This window comes from Rhipicephalus sanguineus, chromosome 7 (assembly GCF_013339695.2).
Source record: "Rhipicephalus sanguineus isolate Rsan-2018 chromosome 7, BIME_Rsan_1.4, whole genome shotgun sequence".
NCBI classification, from domain to species: domain Eukaryota; kingdom Metazoa; phylum Arthropoda; class Arachnida; order Ixodida; family Ixodidae; genus Rhipicephalus; species Rhipicephalus sanguineus.
Window position 1 is genome coordinate 42,995,203 of NC_051182.1, and position 16,666 is coordinate 43,011,868.

General features: G+C 46.1%; 1 protein-coding gene across 1 annotated transcript in view; it reads right to left on the reverse strand.

Annotated features, from left to right (window-relative positions):
* LOC119398653 (glucose dehydrogenase [FAD, quinone]-like) overlaps positions 1-16,666 on the reverse strand; it is a 41,801-nt gene that overhangs the window by 17,447 nt on the left and 7,688 nt on the right. Inside the window, exons 3-6 of the mRNA XM_049417378.1 lie at positions 15,549-15,735; positions 8,900-9,034; positions 5,250-5,371; positions 1,140-1,307 (exon numbers count right to left, since the gene is read on the reverse strand). Coding sequence (XP_049273335.1) covers positions 1,140-1,307; positions 5,250-5,371; positions 8,900-9,034; positions 15,549-15,735 — 612 coding nt within the window. The remainder of the gene's footprint in view (positions 1-1,139; positions 1,308-5,249; positions 5,372-8,899; positions 9,035-15,548; positions 15,736-16,666) is intronic.

Sequence of the window (16,666 nt, forward strand, 5' to 3'; positions counted from 1 at the left end):
TTTTTGCCGTCTTTTTGTTCTGTATTTCTATTTATTTCTCTATCTAGGTATTTCTTTGTCCTCGCTCTTTCTACCTTTCTCTTTCTGTCTTTGTTCGTATCTATTTCACTCTTTGTTTTTCTTACTATGCTATGCTTTACTCTCTCTCCTACTCCTTTCACTACTTCTCAACCTCACTTCCCTTTCCCTTCACTTCGGCATACTATACTATGCAAGTCTAGGCTATACTCTGCTAGCGTGCCTGGATGGCCGAGTGGTTAGGACGCTCGCCTTCGGATCGTGGGTACGCGTGTTCTAACCCCGCCCCGCAAAGAAACTTTTTTCGCGAAAACGTTTTCCTTCTTTCTATTCCACTCTGTTTTTTTTCTTTCTTTCTCTCTCTTTGTACTCGTTCTCTCAACCGTGAGAGTTATTCCGTTCCACGCCTGAGAAATCGGCCTCCGTGTTTTGAGAGTGAAGCAAAAGATGAAGAAGAGGACGAAGATAGCGCGTGCCGACTCATGATTATCATACTTTCTGTTCGCACTACCCGGCGCAACCAAAACCTGAAAGAGCTCCGCTTTTAAAGGAAACGTGACAGTTCCGGCAGAAAATTGAGAATTGCTGGGAGTACAACCTCTAAAAAGAGACATGATAAACTAGTTCGATTTAGACTCTATTACTGATAAAGACGAAAATTAGGATCTACGTTTCGTGAAATGTTAAAATGTTACACATTTCCTAAGCTGTTTTTACCTATGAACTATGCATCACCAACTAGCCTGCCAGCAAAATGTTATTGAAGTAAGAAGAGGCAACGTTATACGTTTCCTTGTAAGCTAAATTGTCTTTTCTGCCCAATTTCTAGAACAGCTGGGACGTAGAAAGTGATTCTGCATTCCCTATAGACATTGTAAACAAGTTCGATTTAGACTCTCTTACTGGTGCAGGTGAAAATTAGGACCTACGTTTCATGTAATGATACGCGTTTGCTAAGCTCCTAAATATTTTTCATAACTGTTTGTACATTTCAATAGGCAGTTACAAACTTAAAACTTCTTAGATTAGCGTAAGCGAGTAATGTTTTCACCGATGGCTCTATTTTTAAAGCGCCATTTACAACTCCGCTCCTAAAGCATTTCAGCCAAGTTCTAACAAACCTTAAGCTTTTCGAGGTCATGGCGAGGGCCGACGCCTGACAGCAAGAGCAACTGAGGAGAACCGATGGCTCCGGCCGAGATGACGACCTCGCGAGTAGCGTTAACTTGGTACTCCCTACCGTGATTGGCAAAACGTATTCCGGTGGCACGCTTTCCATCAAAAAGCACCTGGAAGAAACCAAGACAAATTTTTTGAAGAGCGAAAAAAAGGGGACGGATGTCGCGGTTCAGCGCTTGTCCCGCAGCTTGTCTTTGTTTGTGTGTGCGTTTGTATCTTCAAAACGATGGCATATACACACTCTGGGGGATTGGCCAAGACTGCGTATCGTACCACTTCCCCTGCCCCATTCTTCTTTTGCATTGTGCAAATGAACGTGTATAAACTATCATGCATCCCGAACCTCCCACAAACGCATTCCATTTCACAGACACAGTTAACGATGTATTAGGGCGATGGAATGAATCGCAAGTGCATTTGTGCCAAATACATCCGGGACGACATCAATATCGATGCTTCTTAGGCAATAGTCATGTTACGAAAATATATGTAAATATTAAAAGGTCTAACAAGGAAGAGGAAGTAGAAGAGTTCCTACGTCTGTTTCTAAGCGTGCGATCTGCGTTGGTGTTCTGCCGGTGCTACCTCGACTGTTTAGGAAGTCACTGCCTCATAACCTATTGTCGTACCAGAATCTTATTCCCTCCCGCATCCCTGCAAAAAATGCTGTTGACGGGCTTGCTCATGTGGTAGGTAGGTAGGTAAACAACTTTATTGATTAATGAAAGAATCATGTGAGGGGGGAGTATGAGGGTAAGTGGAAACAGGACGACGATGGTGCTCATATGGTAAAGCGCGCGACGACAGTGACTGCAGAACCACGAAGCAATTGTTGTCGGCTTCTGCAGACGAAATTCTCTGCCTCTCAAAGCTAGTGCAGCACGCCTAATCGTTTTTTTTTTCGCGCCGGAAGCCATAACTTCGTGACCTGAATTGTCTGAGCAGAACTGCTGAACTTCACGTCACCTCCGTAGTCAAGGGATCACCAGGACGTCTGTAAATGTGCTTAGCGTCATCGCACAGAGCCAACATGCGCAGTAGGGCTAATGGATCACATAATCTGCGCAGACAAGCAATTTTCCCGACTAGCTCAGTTTATAAAAAAGGGCTGAAGAGCCCTAGTTTAACCCTAGAACCTAACCCTAGAGAGCCCTCGCTTAGTGTCCAGGTTAACCGCAGTTATTGGAAAGCCAGACCGGCGTGACGATGGCTCTCATTTTCGCCTTGGCAGATGCATGTATTGGCTGCCTGCTGAAGCTCAGGCTTATATTTGCCACGCACTCCTTGGCAATTTCTGATACTTCATTTTTTTTGTTCAAGCTAACTCATGAGGTGAAGAATGGATGTGCTGTTCCGCCTATAATGAACACCACGTGGGGAAGAGCTGTGCGATGACAAGTAAGGCCGTGCTTTCCAAATTAGATAAATTAGACAGTCTGATCCCATGCCTCAGGCGAGAAAGAAGGTTGTGCGTTTACTGTACCAACATGGAGGCGAACTGTCTGATCTCGTCACGTATACGAGCCCTCATGCGCACACGCGCGTTAGCTATCGCACAATCCGGAATGTCACGCAAGCTTCTTTTTTTCTCCGGTAGAGCACTTTTTCTACAGTGGCTGTACAAAAACGTCAGCCACGCTGTGCGGCGTTCCATTATTGCGCGAAACGTGAATCGCCATGAACACTGCTCTACAAATTTATTATAGAACTAGACTGATAGCAACAACGTCCATGGAGCGCACAGGTGACCGCAAAAGAGCAACTTAAAAAGGAACAAAGTGACTTGCTGTCCCAACCTTACAGCTTATGGCCTTCAGAGACTCTGCCAATCTCACACAGCTAAATAGCACTCGCGCTATCAGTCGTTCGTTCACGTGAGGCGTGTAGGTTATTTTCGCGACCTTCGCGACATGTTAGCCATATGCATCTTACAGCGCGTGCCTGAGGAACCGGCTTTGCGAATGTCATCAGCAGGATCGCAAAATTTGGTCGAATTTTTTTTAGCTTGTAGCACTGTTTAGTCATGCATCGATGAGTCACAATGCGTTAAACCGCAGGCCTTTTGAAACACTTTCAATACTAACACACAAGCAATGATGGGGTCCCTTTGACGAAGATGCGTCCGCCAATCGAAATGTCGGCCAGCCTGCCTGTGCACCTCAATCCTGTTCAGATAACTTCTGTAGCACATTGTGCTTCCATTACTCGGCTCCCACTTGTTGATTGGGTTTCCAAGACAGAAAAGTAGCACGGTTGAATAAAATGACTAAAAATTTTGGGAAGCAGGGTGCCTATTTTGTAAGTGCTCTGTCACGAACCAGAGGCCTTGACGGAACGAAAAATCACGAGAGAACGAGAGGGGGCAAACAGCCAATAGGTCACGCTGAGCGAATTCAGAAATGTTATCAGCGCATGAAGTAATTCAATAATTATTATGGCTGAACATCAATATTGACAGGCATTGTTTTTCAAAGCTTGAAATGGAGGAGGAGTGCGATGACTTTACCAATTTATTTTTGTTAATGTCTCGAGTGGACACTAGGTGGTGTCGCAAGTTGACGAGAAGTTCGGTGGTGGGGTAGACGGTTGTGATTTTCGCAAACTATCGGCTCGGGTTTGGGGTAAGTCAGGTATAAAGCATACTAATTAGATTATCCGGCCCCAGCGCTTATGTTTCGATCCAATCCAAAGCGTCTGGAGACCGTTTTGTATCCATTCTATCGGACAGAATTGGGCCGCCATCCGTTCTGTGTCAAAATTATTGACAGCACTGCCATTTCCGGTGGCTATTCTCACGTCTTGAACGTCAGACGAGCAGACGGAAAGATGCCTAAGCAACCGCTTAAGGAAGCACAACAGCAACGTGGCGAAAGGAAGACAATTAAGGGCGCCTGCTGCAACATTGTCAGGACTGTTTGTGTACACCGTACTTTCGACACTACTGCAGTGTTATTTGGAGACAAAGACCAGTGCACACGTGAGTTGTAGAAGCTGCGGCAATGAACTGCAACGATTACGGGCATGTCAGCGCACCATACCTTGTCTTATCCCCAAAAGAAATACGTTTTCTTGATAGCAGCTGGAGAAAATGCAGTGTAACGCGCACGTATTTTGTGATCAGGTGATTGGGTGCAGCTCTTCCTTCTTTCTCTTTCAGTGTATATATTTCCGAGCTCTGATATTAAACGTTAGTTGGATGTAAGCGCTCGCGCTTGTCGTGTTTCCTTGTAGTTTGTGTGAGAAGTCCGCGCTTTAAGGCTTGTGAATAATACAAGCCGTAGAAATGGCCTAGGATGATCACCAGTGTATCAGCGTGCCGTCCATTGCCCCGTCAAAGAAGGAACTGTGCTTTCTAGGTGCAGCACGTGATAGTGCCAGTTGAACTATGTACACGTTTTAGTATTGCATGTAACTAATGCTTTTTATCCTGTAAGCTCACTAGTTATCCATTTAGGTTGTCGTGATTTGTGGAAGCGGTGTGGCGCAGGCGCGCGGTTACCATTATAAATATATGTCTGAAGAATAAATATTCACTTGGAAGTTAGCGCTTGTGTGTGTCGCAATTTGTCGTCCATTTTATCTCAAGTTTTACGCTAAAGTAGTAGCAATGGAATACCAACTAGATCGAACATGCGCATTACAGATCAGAAGACCATAAACTTACAACTTTCTTGGCGTTATTTCTCCGGCCAGAGGCAAATAAGTGCACACATTCCTTATAGCTCTATTAATGGCCAGCCAACAGAGCAGACCGATTTGCTTGACTGACGAATTTTCAAGCGAATAAGCAAAAGAAATAACGAACATTACTTCCTGTACGTGCGGCCGCACACCTTCCAAGCAGTGCAGTTATCTCTAACGTATCATCTTTCCCAGAATAACTCTATAGGGACAACCTCCTCCAGTGTGTTCGCAAGGCAATACATGTCGCCGAAGGTTCTTCAATAGGCAGCTGTATACGGAACACAAAGCAAGTATTATAGCTACAAATCGATCCTAGGCAATTCCCTTACTCTGGTGCAATGTTCCGGTGACCAAAATTTCTCACACACCTTTGTAGCATGGCTGTGTAGCGAAATGTGCAAATTTTTCCTGTGTAATATAGGCGTGATGAAACATTTGCTAGCGCTGCAGCGCTCACCACGGAGCATATTGGCTTGCAGTCTGGAGCACCCTATAAGAGAGAACAATTACAGCGTCACAGTATTTCTGAAGTACGCATTTTCATGAGATCACCAACATCCTAATTTTGGTACCGCTGCTGAAAGACGGCTTCCTCTGCGTTCTCCCATAACGTCGGCTGAATTCCGGAAAACGCGGTACTGATGTTAGGGTGTCTCTTGGATGCCTTCCTGTATACATGCATAATTTCTTAGAATTTCCTGCTCATAATTAAGCTCCAACTGCGACTCGCTCGCATACGACATGTCATCTGGTGCAGCTTCCACAGCATCACAATCAATCACAATTATTTCGTTATTTTACAGACATATTAAGGAATATGCGTTATGTACATGTTAATACTGAAACAAGAGTCGCACTTCCCATTACACAATTTCTTCGTCCCTTGCTAGCAGAATCCTGTTCGGCTGTGTAGCATAGCGATATATCTGAGCGAACCATAGCTTCACCAATAAGAAGATTAATTGAGACAGAAATGTTTCTATGTGAACAATTAGTACCAAGAAATGTTGTTTTCTCTCCACTTTTTCGACATGTCGAGCTAGAGAAAAAACACGAGGATTGCCAAGGTCTTTGTACACCAGCTACAGGCGCACGCGACTTGAAAGGACGGGCATGTTCACGTCCACACAGGCCCGACGACTCCACATAGGCCCGTAAAAATGGAGGGCAGCAGGGGGGGGGGGGCGAGGACGCTGCAAATGCTGAGTTCAAACAATCAACAATGCCCCTCGGCCATAATGACATAACCTGCCCACTACCTGTGGAGTACTCACGACACCACTGTGCACGGAATCGGTACATTACGGCAATAGTCGCTGTTGGGAGTGTAGACGTAGACTACAGTAGGCCGAACACCGAACAGTACACCGAACAAAAATACATTAGGGGGTATTGTGCGCCATAACCACGATATGATGGCGAGGTACGCCATATTGCGCCTGTATTAAAACCGGAGTAATTATGGCCGCCTGGATTTTTTTTACGAGCGCCAAAATCAACGCGCACACCCCTCTCCTGAATGCAAGCCGTTCATATGCGAGTGATCACACTCACATTCAGGATATTTGCGTGTACACCCATAGATATTCGCAATTCCCATAGACTTTCGCGCCGCCAAGCGGAATTCAGGACTAACCCTCGTCTACTGACCCTCGAGGAGGGTTAGTAGACGACAAAATGGCAGCACTACGCAGTCGCTCCCTTTTTCGGCTGTGCTAGCCTGAGTGTTAACGCGTTGGCAAGAAAAGAACACTACGACTTTGCATGTTCCTTGCATCAGTGAACAAACCGGGCCCTCCGTGATAGGAGAAATTTGATTCGTGCTTGCGAGACGCGAAGTTTTTCTGAAAATACGTGGCAAGTCGTGCTTTCAATGTTAGCCCATAGCGCACACATATCAGCTTCATGAGGTTTCCTGTAGCCACGAAGGTTAGTTAAATGTTATCGTCTAACCTTTTCAGTAGAAACTCACTCTGTTTTACTTGCATATAGCATTCGTCAGTGTTTTTGTAGTGCATGAATACATAAACGTTGTACGCGGGAAGTCGCGCGGGCTCGTGATGTGCTCTACTATAAGTGAGCAATCTCAAGTTGGCGATGCATTAAAATAGGGCCACCACTCAGGTCCTTCATAACAGCGCTTTCCTCCGTCAGGAAAGAGCTGTTATGAATCGTGCGAGCGACGTTTCTGTCATTCGAGGACGCGTCCGCTCCACGCCTTTCCTGAAGCGAACGCTCTCAACGCCGTCCTTCACCAGTGTGTTGATTTGATAGCCAGCGCTGCGCCGCATGTTTTTGTACGTTTCTTGATAGGTGGCAGCCAACTGAAAGCGATTTGCTTGTTCATCGGTTTGAGGGCAAAATGTTTTCCGCGCCCAGACGTCTCTCTAATTGTAAACGTAGTGACGCGGAGTGGTCGAAGTTGTTCGGCGGAGGAAATTCTTCATATTGATTTCAGCAGTGATGTTGAAAGAAACCATCTTCACGACGAGGATTTTTCACTGGACGTAGAAGACTGTGAAAGCACCTAGAGTGACAGCGACGATGAACGATCAGCTGCTAACTCAAGAGGAGCGAGTTGTACTTCACGTCCCCTCGTGCGTTAATGTTCTTTCACGCTCGTAAGCCACTTTTATTGTATTCAATGTATAGTATCCTTGAGCGAGACCAAAATAAAAGCATGGTTTTTTTTCTTGTGCATTGCATGCAGCGCAATTGCTGTGGATATTATGAAGCGCCGCATGCCGCTAACGCTCGAGCTCGACCAGCGAAGCGAAATGGTTAGAGCGATGGAACGTGCAGTCACGGCCACAATCCATGCATCTCGGCTAACTTCTCCTTTACTTCACCGGTACTTTCCGAACGGTATTGTTGTTCGACGAATTTTTCGCAATGTCGAATTCTTCGACGTTGCGAAAAGAATTCCTTCCAATCCCTTCCAATATTCGTGTTTCGATGCTGCTGATCGAACCAGCAACATGCTAGGGGAGTAAATTGAAGACGGCTAGAGTCTCATCATGGCTGTGACAAAAGCGCTACTGAATGGGATGTTGAATTCTTGTCTTCTGTTGAAGTAACTCCGCGTTCCTGATTGCACAAGCAATGACGATTGCGTAACATGTTTGGAAACCATCACAACGTTAAACATGCGGTCCCCTGTAGCAGTGATGGCGCTATTCGCTGGCGGCCAATACTGCGGATAATCCGTCTGGCAGGCTCGGTACGTACTCCCGCGGAGTGCGGTTCAGTTTGTGCGTCAATTCTAGTTCATGAAGTTTCAGTAGCACGCACAGGATTTCGCAAAGGATCATTGATGCACGGTAATGGAGCTGAAATATAACCTTTCACACCGCAGCAAATAAATAAGTGGCGAGCACATAGCACTTTCCGTGGTTTGGGAACGTATTTTGGTCTCATATCCATTTCAGTGCAGCCCATGTCTTCGTCCGACGGAAGTGGCACGGGCTGTACGTCCGCACGTCATATCTCTTCCTATGTTAACAAACGGGTTGGCCCTCTTCCGGGCGCCATCTTGAATTGCACGGCGCGCCACCTATAGTTCGTGCGCATTGCGAATAGTCTCTTACTCCTAAGGGACACTTGACCTATTACCGTCGCCACGTGTAATTATCTTCCACGGTAACAGTTCATAGCGCTGTGGATATTAACATTAAAGGACAAGGGCTTCCGCAGAATGTTTTGCAGAGGGGTGCGTACGCGAAGGGGGCGGAGGGGGCTTCCAGAACAGGCAGTCCTTGCAATGCCGTGACCTGACCGACAACGTGCAAATTTGGTTGGCAGTTCTGAAGGCTGTTTCACACGAATATAAGGGATGGAAGTGTGCTAGCCAAGCTGTGTAGCTTATTGCCAATGTATGGAAAAATATCTGCCATTCCGGAGAGAGGGGTGGGGGAGGCGTCACCTTCCCCACCTTGCCCCCCCCCCTCCGGACGCCCATGTTGAAGCATCGTTACCCTCGTGGCCCACCGCCATAATCAGTTCACAGAGGAGAACTCACCCGCCTGTGATCTTCCATTGTAGTCAATGATGGGGTAGCCATTTTCCTTACAGGCTTCCAAGAACGCTTCGCTCAGACGAGTATGCGTATTCGCATAGACCACAGGTATTTCTCCGGTAGTGCCACGATATAACTCTGCGTTAGAAATAACATACATGGTGTATATTTATATTAGAGTCGAGTTTTCAATCGTCCGCTAGACATATGTTTATTGCGTTTTGGAATGTGCGAAGATTTCTACGCAGCACTTAAAAAAAACAGCATCTTTGTCGATCTGGCAGAGTCGTAAGTCTTATCAACATCCGCGCGAGGTTGTTTCTTCGAGATTATTATTTATTGTAAATTTTGAGGTTTTATTAGAAGATATCATGCATGACAATTCTGCGTTAGGACAAATACCAGGCCGAAAGGCACATAATGGAATGAGAGGTGCAAATACAACGGTGAAAGTTTTGCTAATGGGACCTTCTATAGCCATGAAGTCCATCGTGGTTGAGAACTTATTTTTGCAAACCGAAAATGCAGATGTGCTGCACTGTAGTGGGTCAGAGTATTTCCCTTTATATCACACATCGGGACGAACGCCTTAAACCAAGTAATATCAAACGTTCCGTTCATGATGAATCACTCGTGCACCATGGGCGAATGAAGATATGGTACGTGCGGCGATTTTTTATGAAATGATTCGCGTTTGTTCATCACCAAAGAAAGACTAAGACGAAAATGTACTCTTACATCTGTATAACACGCGAGTAAGTGGTATCTTCTCTGGACCTCTCCCAAATATGCCGCAACGTGCATAATAGATCAGTACATGTGGGTTCACTGATGAACCATTGTATACAGCCTATTGGGTCTTGTAATTGTAATTTCCAATATCGCTGTTATGCTAAACCTTAAGCAGAATTTTTGTTACTGTATACTGAAGGCACGCTCAGATTATTGGACATATTTGGCCTTAACATCGCCATGACATAAAAGTAAACTAACATGAAATGCAGCTATGTAAATAGTAGCAATAACGGAGACAGTTAAAAAATAAGGTAAAGAACAAAACATATTCAAGCAGCAGGTTACAAAAAGCGTAATTCAAGAAAGACGGGCAAAAACTATGCACATGGCTAGGAAACGTACGGTGTGCAAGCGGAGGACAGCAAAGATATCACTTTTGCTCACAATCGAATTTTCGTTAAATTACTTCTTAAATAATTCAGCATGAACAACAAAAGTACAGTACGTCAAATATTTTCTGTTACGTAAATGCTTCTTCTATTATATCTAGCATTGGTACCGATAGCGCGACGGTTATTATAATCCCATTTACGTGTAAGTCAGCATCATCGTGTGTAAGTCAAGCTTACATCCACAAGATATTTCGAATTGCGTATGCATGAAAGCTGCGAAACTCAAAGCAGCGCCGTTCTTGCAGTCTTGAGACTTTGTAACGAACCACCACGCCAGACATACTTCGATAACAACGGTATAGTGGCATCAGAACTTGTGCGAAAGACGCCGCATGAATTGGAGTACAAAGCACAGTACAGTGGCTACGAACAAGCGTCATGGCACCAACCCAACTAAAAAGAAAGAAAACATCGAGAAAACAAAGGGTAGGCTGCGCTTAGAAGTTCGCGTGCTTGATTTTGTCGAGATTCCTCGAGCGCCATCACATGACTCTGCTCTACCAATAGTGACGCGTGCACCTCGTCGCCTGTGCTCACTGGAGCACTGTGGTGGAAATATAAAAGAATGTCCCTGTTGTTATAGTTTTATTCAGGTGGCTTAGTAGCAGCAATATCAGCTTGAGAACCGGAATTCAGGTCGACGTTTTATTGTTTCGCACGTTGGTGTTTCTATAGCAGTAGCTTCTATCTGAAGATACACGATACATTGTTGAATATCGAAAATACAAATGCAGACACTCGTTTTGCGAGACGTATCGCGATACAGATTCAAGATACCGAAAGAGTATCTAAGATACTATCTAAGATACATGTATCTTCGGTGCTGTTCAGCATTTGTTGCGGCAAAAGCCCACAAACGGATGATTAGCGTGGCTTTGTGCCTACGTTTACCCTCTTTTGTATAACTGCCTTCGCATTTTTTTTTGGCTCTTTCCTCTTAGGCGGAACATGTGCATTTATTATTCATCGTAGATAATTTTCGGATTGCATGAGAACAAAATAACAGCCTATAGCAGTTTAATAACACTGCCCACATGTTGGCCTGATGATTTCTCGGAAACCTTTTTGAAAATTTGTAAGTGGCCACCCATGTCCAACTTAAACAAATCAAGTCGGAAGTGCAAGGTTACTACGCATCGTACCTGTGAAATGTATTCGACAGCCAACTCTGCAGGCTAATCGCTGAGAACTTCTAGGGACGCAGGGACCACGGCTTTCCCAAGGACTTACATTACCTGTATTTGTTTACCAAGTAACAAGCCATTTATGGCAACACATGACAAGGAATTCCTCAGCAAATGAAACGCAATAATTGGCCACCATGCTGACCAGCTTTGATTAGACGCACGTGAACACTGGTGTTTCGCGATCGGTCTCATTAAGGTATTCGGAACGACAGCCTTGTCTCCCAGTGGGGACAAAGTTTGGTTGCTATTTGATCGCCTGTGGTGTGAAAAGTGCCGGCCATAATACACGCCAATCATCGCGCTTCACCCTATGAGCGCCGTATGTTTTGGCACCCAGTACATGCGACTTGTCTAAAGAAACCAACGACTTTGTTCACATGTCAAAATTGCAATGGACTTGCAGCAGCTTCAGCATTGTTCTGCCAGTATGCGGTTGCTGTTGTGAGGTATGGTCATCGCAGTAGCGAACGGTACTCGAGGTCGAGCAGTGATTCAATGCACAACTCCAGTGTGACAGAGTGTAGTGTTGGTCGGTCTGTAAGTAGCGCTTGTGCTTGTATGCCTTGCCTTTTTTAGGGGCGAAGCTCCTTATGCCGTGGGTCTGTCCATCCTTCGTTTGTAGGTTTGTTTGTAGTAGCCACCTCTAGTTCATGAGAAGCGCGCGTTCTGGTATGCAGTAGAAGATGAAGACGAGGTTGGCGAGTGAGACTCTCGTGCGTGTTCGCCTGTGTGGCATTCTTTCTTCTTTACTGCGCGCGTTCTGGTATGCAGTAAACAAGAAGACGACGTTGACCAGTGACACTCTCGTGCGTGTTCTCCAGTGTGGCGCGCTTTCTTCTTTACTACGTCTCATGTTTTCAACGACACCCGAAGACAACATTTCAGAAGTAACGCGCCATGAGGCTCCCTCTTGGCACGCTTTCGCTTTAGCTCGGAGTCGACAGATGAAAGCCAAGGCTGCGGAACGGAGGGCACGGAAGGCGGCGGCAGCACGCGCTCGCAGACAGAATCCTGAGGTGAGAGCCCGCGAGGCCGAAGCTGCACGTCGACGCCGCGAAGCACATTCCGCCGTTCGAGCCCACGAAGCCGAAGCTGCTCGACAAGCTGCACGGCTGCGGCGAGAAGACCCCGCCGTCCGAGCCCGCGATGCCGAAGCTGCTCGACAGGCTGCACGGCTGCGGCGAGAAGACAATCCGAGGGACATGTAGAGACCTGGTATTTTCTAATTTCCAGTTGCAATCCGTACAAGAACCACTGTCCCTTCACTTCACGGACGACAAAGCCGTGATAATGAAGGGACAATTAAGAAAAATAAAAGTTTCATGTTTGTAATATACACACAGTGTTTCTCACTCTTCATATGATGATTGATGGGGCGTTACACAGAACATTCACGGTTTACCGATGATTCTCTCCGGAGCTTCGCCCCGCTCATCATCATTCACCACGTGGGTATGCTGTGATTTTTAACACGAAAGTGTTTTATGCCGGGGTCCACCAAGTACATCCGTCACGGATATGACGTTGATAAAATGGACGCCAACGGGTGAGAAAGAAAAAACCAAGGAAAAGATACCTCTGTGGGAAACGAACCCACGACGTTGCGGCCGCGACGGCAAGCACCCGACGCCCTACCGACTAAGCTAACTCGGGAGATGCTAGACGAGGCGCGAATGCGCCTTATATCTTTCACACATTCTCTTTCGCGGCGGGCGGAGCGGGTCGGTGCCGCCGTCTCTGAGATGTGAAAAGACGTAATGCTTCACAATCGACACTTACTAGCGCTTATTTCGAGATTGCACGCGATATCGATGGTCATGGTTAAAGCGTCTCGAAACGCAGAGAGGTAGACTGGCCGCGCTGGCGTCGCCGAGGCACCCTTGACGCAGTTACGTTCTTTGCCTTTGGCTTCGTGTTAGCGTGCGTCGGCTCATCGGAGTAATGCAGCTTCCACGTGCACCAACGAGATTTCTCCGCCGCCGACTGCTTCAATTGCGAGAGCACCGACTAACAAAACTGCTGCAATATGCGTTGCAGAAAGGACGCCATTTAGACGGGCGAATGTCGTGCCTTGGTGGAGCGAGAGCCGCGCCTGCGAGACAGAGGCCGGCGGGACGCACGCGTTTGCGGCTCAGGCTACGAACCTCTACCTCCCGTGTTGCTGAAGCGCAGTATGTGTTATGTATGCATGAGCACAGGCGTCGGCTACCCATTACCAGAAAGCGCACACCGTGCCGTTTCTCTCCTTAATTGACGACGCTTTGAAGAAGTGCGTACCGGGTACCAGTGTTGGTTATAAGCTTGTTGATATCATCCTTACTCGGGATTCACGATTCGCTGTGTCCAAATATATGTTCACACCATCAGCTATCACAACGGTTTAATCATGATCATGGGCGTTAGTCGTCGCGATAGAGACATGCTGTCAACATGGGTGTATCCACGTCAAATGGCGCTATAGCTGCCAAACACGAATAGACATTGTACAAGCTCTCATATATCACTACACAATAAGCACTACTTCTGTGAAGACACGTTTCACTTTCGTGTTATACCGATTCGTATGACGGAGGCATCAGCCATGTTTTTAAATGCGAAGCATTTCTTAGCGAACCTCTGGCACTTTGAGCGTTTCTATCTACGTATCTATCTATCTATCTATCTATCTAGCCGCCTACGTCTGGGTGCTCTCATGATCGCCTCCTTAACTTGGTGTAGACCAAAATTTGCATGGGAGGGTAAGAGGATTTGACGAATATGACTGCCGGGTCATGACATAGATAACGTTAAAATCCTGTCGCGTACGTCGTCAAACCCTTTCCACTAGACACGTGTGGCACATACCCGTTTACCACGGGCCGCGGTGTACAGGTATGCGCCACAGGTGATTGACAGTTTATGTCTAAACCTCCCTGCCTTCTCCCTTTTTGTGTTCCTTCCCAGGAACGGCGAGAACAGACATTGGTAACTTAAATGCTAGAGAGTTAAGTAAAACCAACATCGGCAGCGTTGTCTCAACGAATGGAAATAATGAAAATTGGGATCCCAGCAGGAATCGAACCCAAGCATTTTGCGTGGCAATCAGGTATTCTAGCACTGAGCCACGCCAGGTCTATAAATGGGTTCGGAAAAACAGCCTACGCAGGCGTAATACCGGTGCAACGTCAATTGTGGTTGTGGCGCTGGCTATCTAATTTCACAAGAAAGCAATAAACACTACATGATACTCCTACGATGTGTAATCCGACGATACGGGCGTCATATCAGATTGACGTCTGTAGTTCCAGTGTTGGCTCCGATTTTATAGCAGTCTAATAAACATTACGTTTGTATTCCTATGATTCAGCAAGCTATATTGAAGCATTGCTCGACGCCGGAGGAATAAATTAACGAAAGTTACATATGATATCCACATCACCGCATTGTAAAGTGCACTTCGTCCACCAGAACAATGAAGTGTCCTCTTCATTTCTTAAGAGGCTGGGCGATGGCCCCATGCTGACCGAGGGTGATGTCAGATTGATTGACAGCCATTTGTAGACTAGGCTACATAGGCCACATACGCCCAGGTAGTCTACGAATAGGACAAACACCATCCACTGATGTTGGTCTACGTAGCACTATCCAGGCCTACCAGCCTCGACGGCCTATGCCTCACCAACGCGAAAGGTGGCTTCAGGTTCTGACATGTCGCCGGCTCTGTCGACAGACAATTTGTCGACGAAATGACCGAGGCATCCACGAATTCCAACAGCTCTACTATACCACGTACAGTGACGTACTTCAATACACATGGACCCCTCTTCACCACGATCACGACCGGATCCTATAACAAGTCATGACCAGCTGCTGGTGCTCTCTGATCACGGTGATGATGCCCTTGCTCAAGAACTGTCAAGAACTTCTTGCACACATGCACACGGGTTCGTGAAACGCGCGTGCGTTCTCGGGACACGTATAAGCACTACGTATCAGCTTACCGCTTCTCCTGTTGGTAATACCCACGTTGTCATTGGCAGCGTTACCCAACCGTAAACAACTGCTTCACATATGCAGCTCTTCAACATATGTATGTGTGCGTATAAAATATATACAAATCTTTAGCGTCATTTTGTAACCTGTCGTCAGCAAAAAAAAAGTTACGCCGCAGTCACCTACCCGTCGCATGCTTCGCATAACATCGACTCCCACGGTACGTGGGATCTGCCGAATTTTTTTTTTTGTCCTTTATTGCGCTCAATATGTATCGTGATATTCAGCGCACAATGTGAAACTCACCTTCATGGTCTGGAACTCTCGATGTTTCAATATTCTTGAAGTGCGGCAACACGTCGTCGTAGGACCAACCGTACGCTCCGAACTCGTCCCTCCAAATGTCGTAGTCGCGCCGGTTCCCGCGAACATAAAACATGAAGTTTATGGCGCTCGAGCCTCCCAAGGCTTTTCCGCGTGCCCACGGACACCTCTGGAAATACAGAGTAGACTTATGCAGCGAGGAGTTTTCTCGCGGCACAAATTACAATTCAATCCCAAATTCGTACAAATGTTTTTAGTGTCTGAAACTTGAACGCTGACTAGCGATAAAAATAAATGTATCACCGTACACCAGGGCTCCTTACAGCTGAATTGTCAGAAGGCGTGTCGCAATTGCTTTAGAAAAATTTGCCACATCGCGAATTTTTTTTCACGTTGTTCGCATAAAGGTGTGTCCCAGCAAGGTAAAAACATTCAAACACCGACGCCTGAGAGAACAATACATTCTTGTGCATTGATGAAATCAACTATGTCAACGAAAGACTCACTATTCATCTTTACAAGCCCAACCGCTTCCCATCAACAGCATAGCTACTTCTACTGGCGCACGTAATCTTCGTGCCAAACAATGTAACGACTGCCCAACCAAATTACAACACTTATATGCATAAAGCCTAAATCTCATATCTGAGAGGCTTCGGATGGGAAAAAATTACATTATACACCAGTGACATAACCGATAATCTGTTCATACAACATATCAAGTCTCTAATTGCGACTCTGCGATTGACGCGTATGTTAATAGTCCTGCAATATGTGCAATAAGGAACAGGTTCTATACCACAAGCATCGTTTTTTTTTTCATTTGATCTGAATGCAACGCTTTTCCGCAACCACCTAAACGCGACCTGAACTGAACACAAGGCTAGACGCTTGGATCATCTGAGCAAGCCACAACTAATGCAGGCAATTACTGTCTTCAACCATCATGAAAAACATTAACGCATAGTGACCATCCTGCTATTTTTCTATAATCTTCCACATCAGCAGTCCTCCAAATAAAACACTAGGCAATAAAGATGCAAAGAAGGGGTGTGGCAATATTAGAAAACTTAGAATAACGAATCGAATAGCGTTTCATT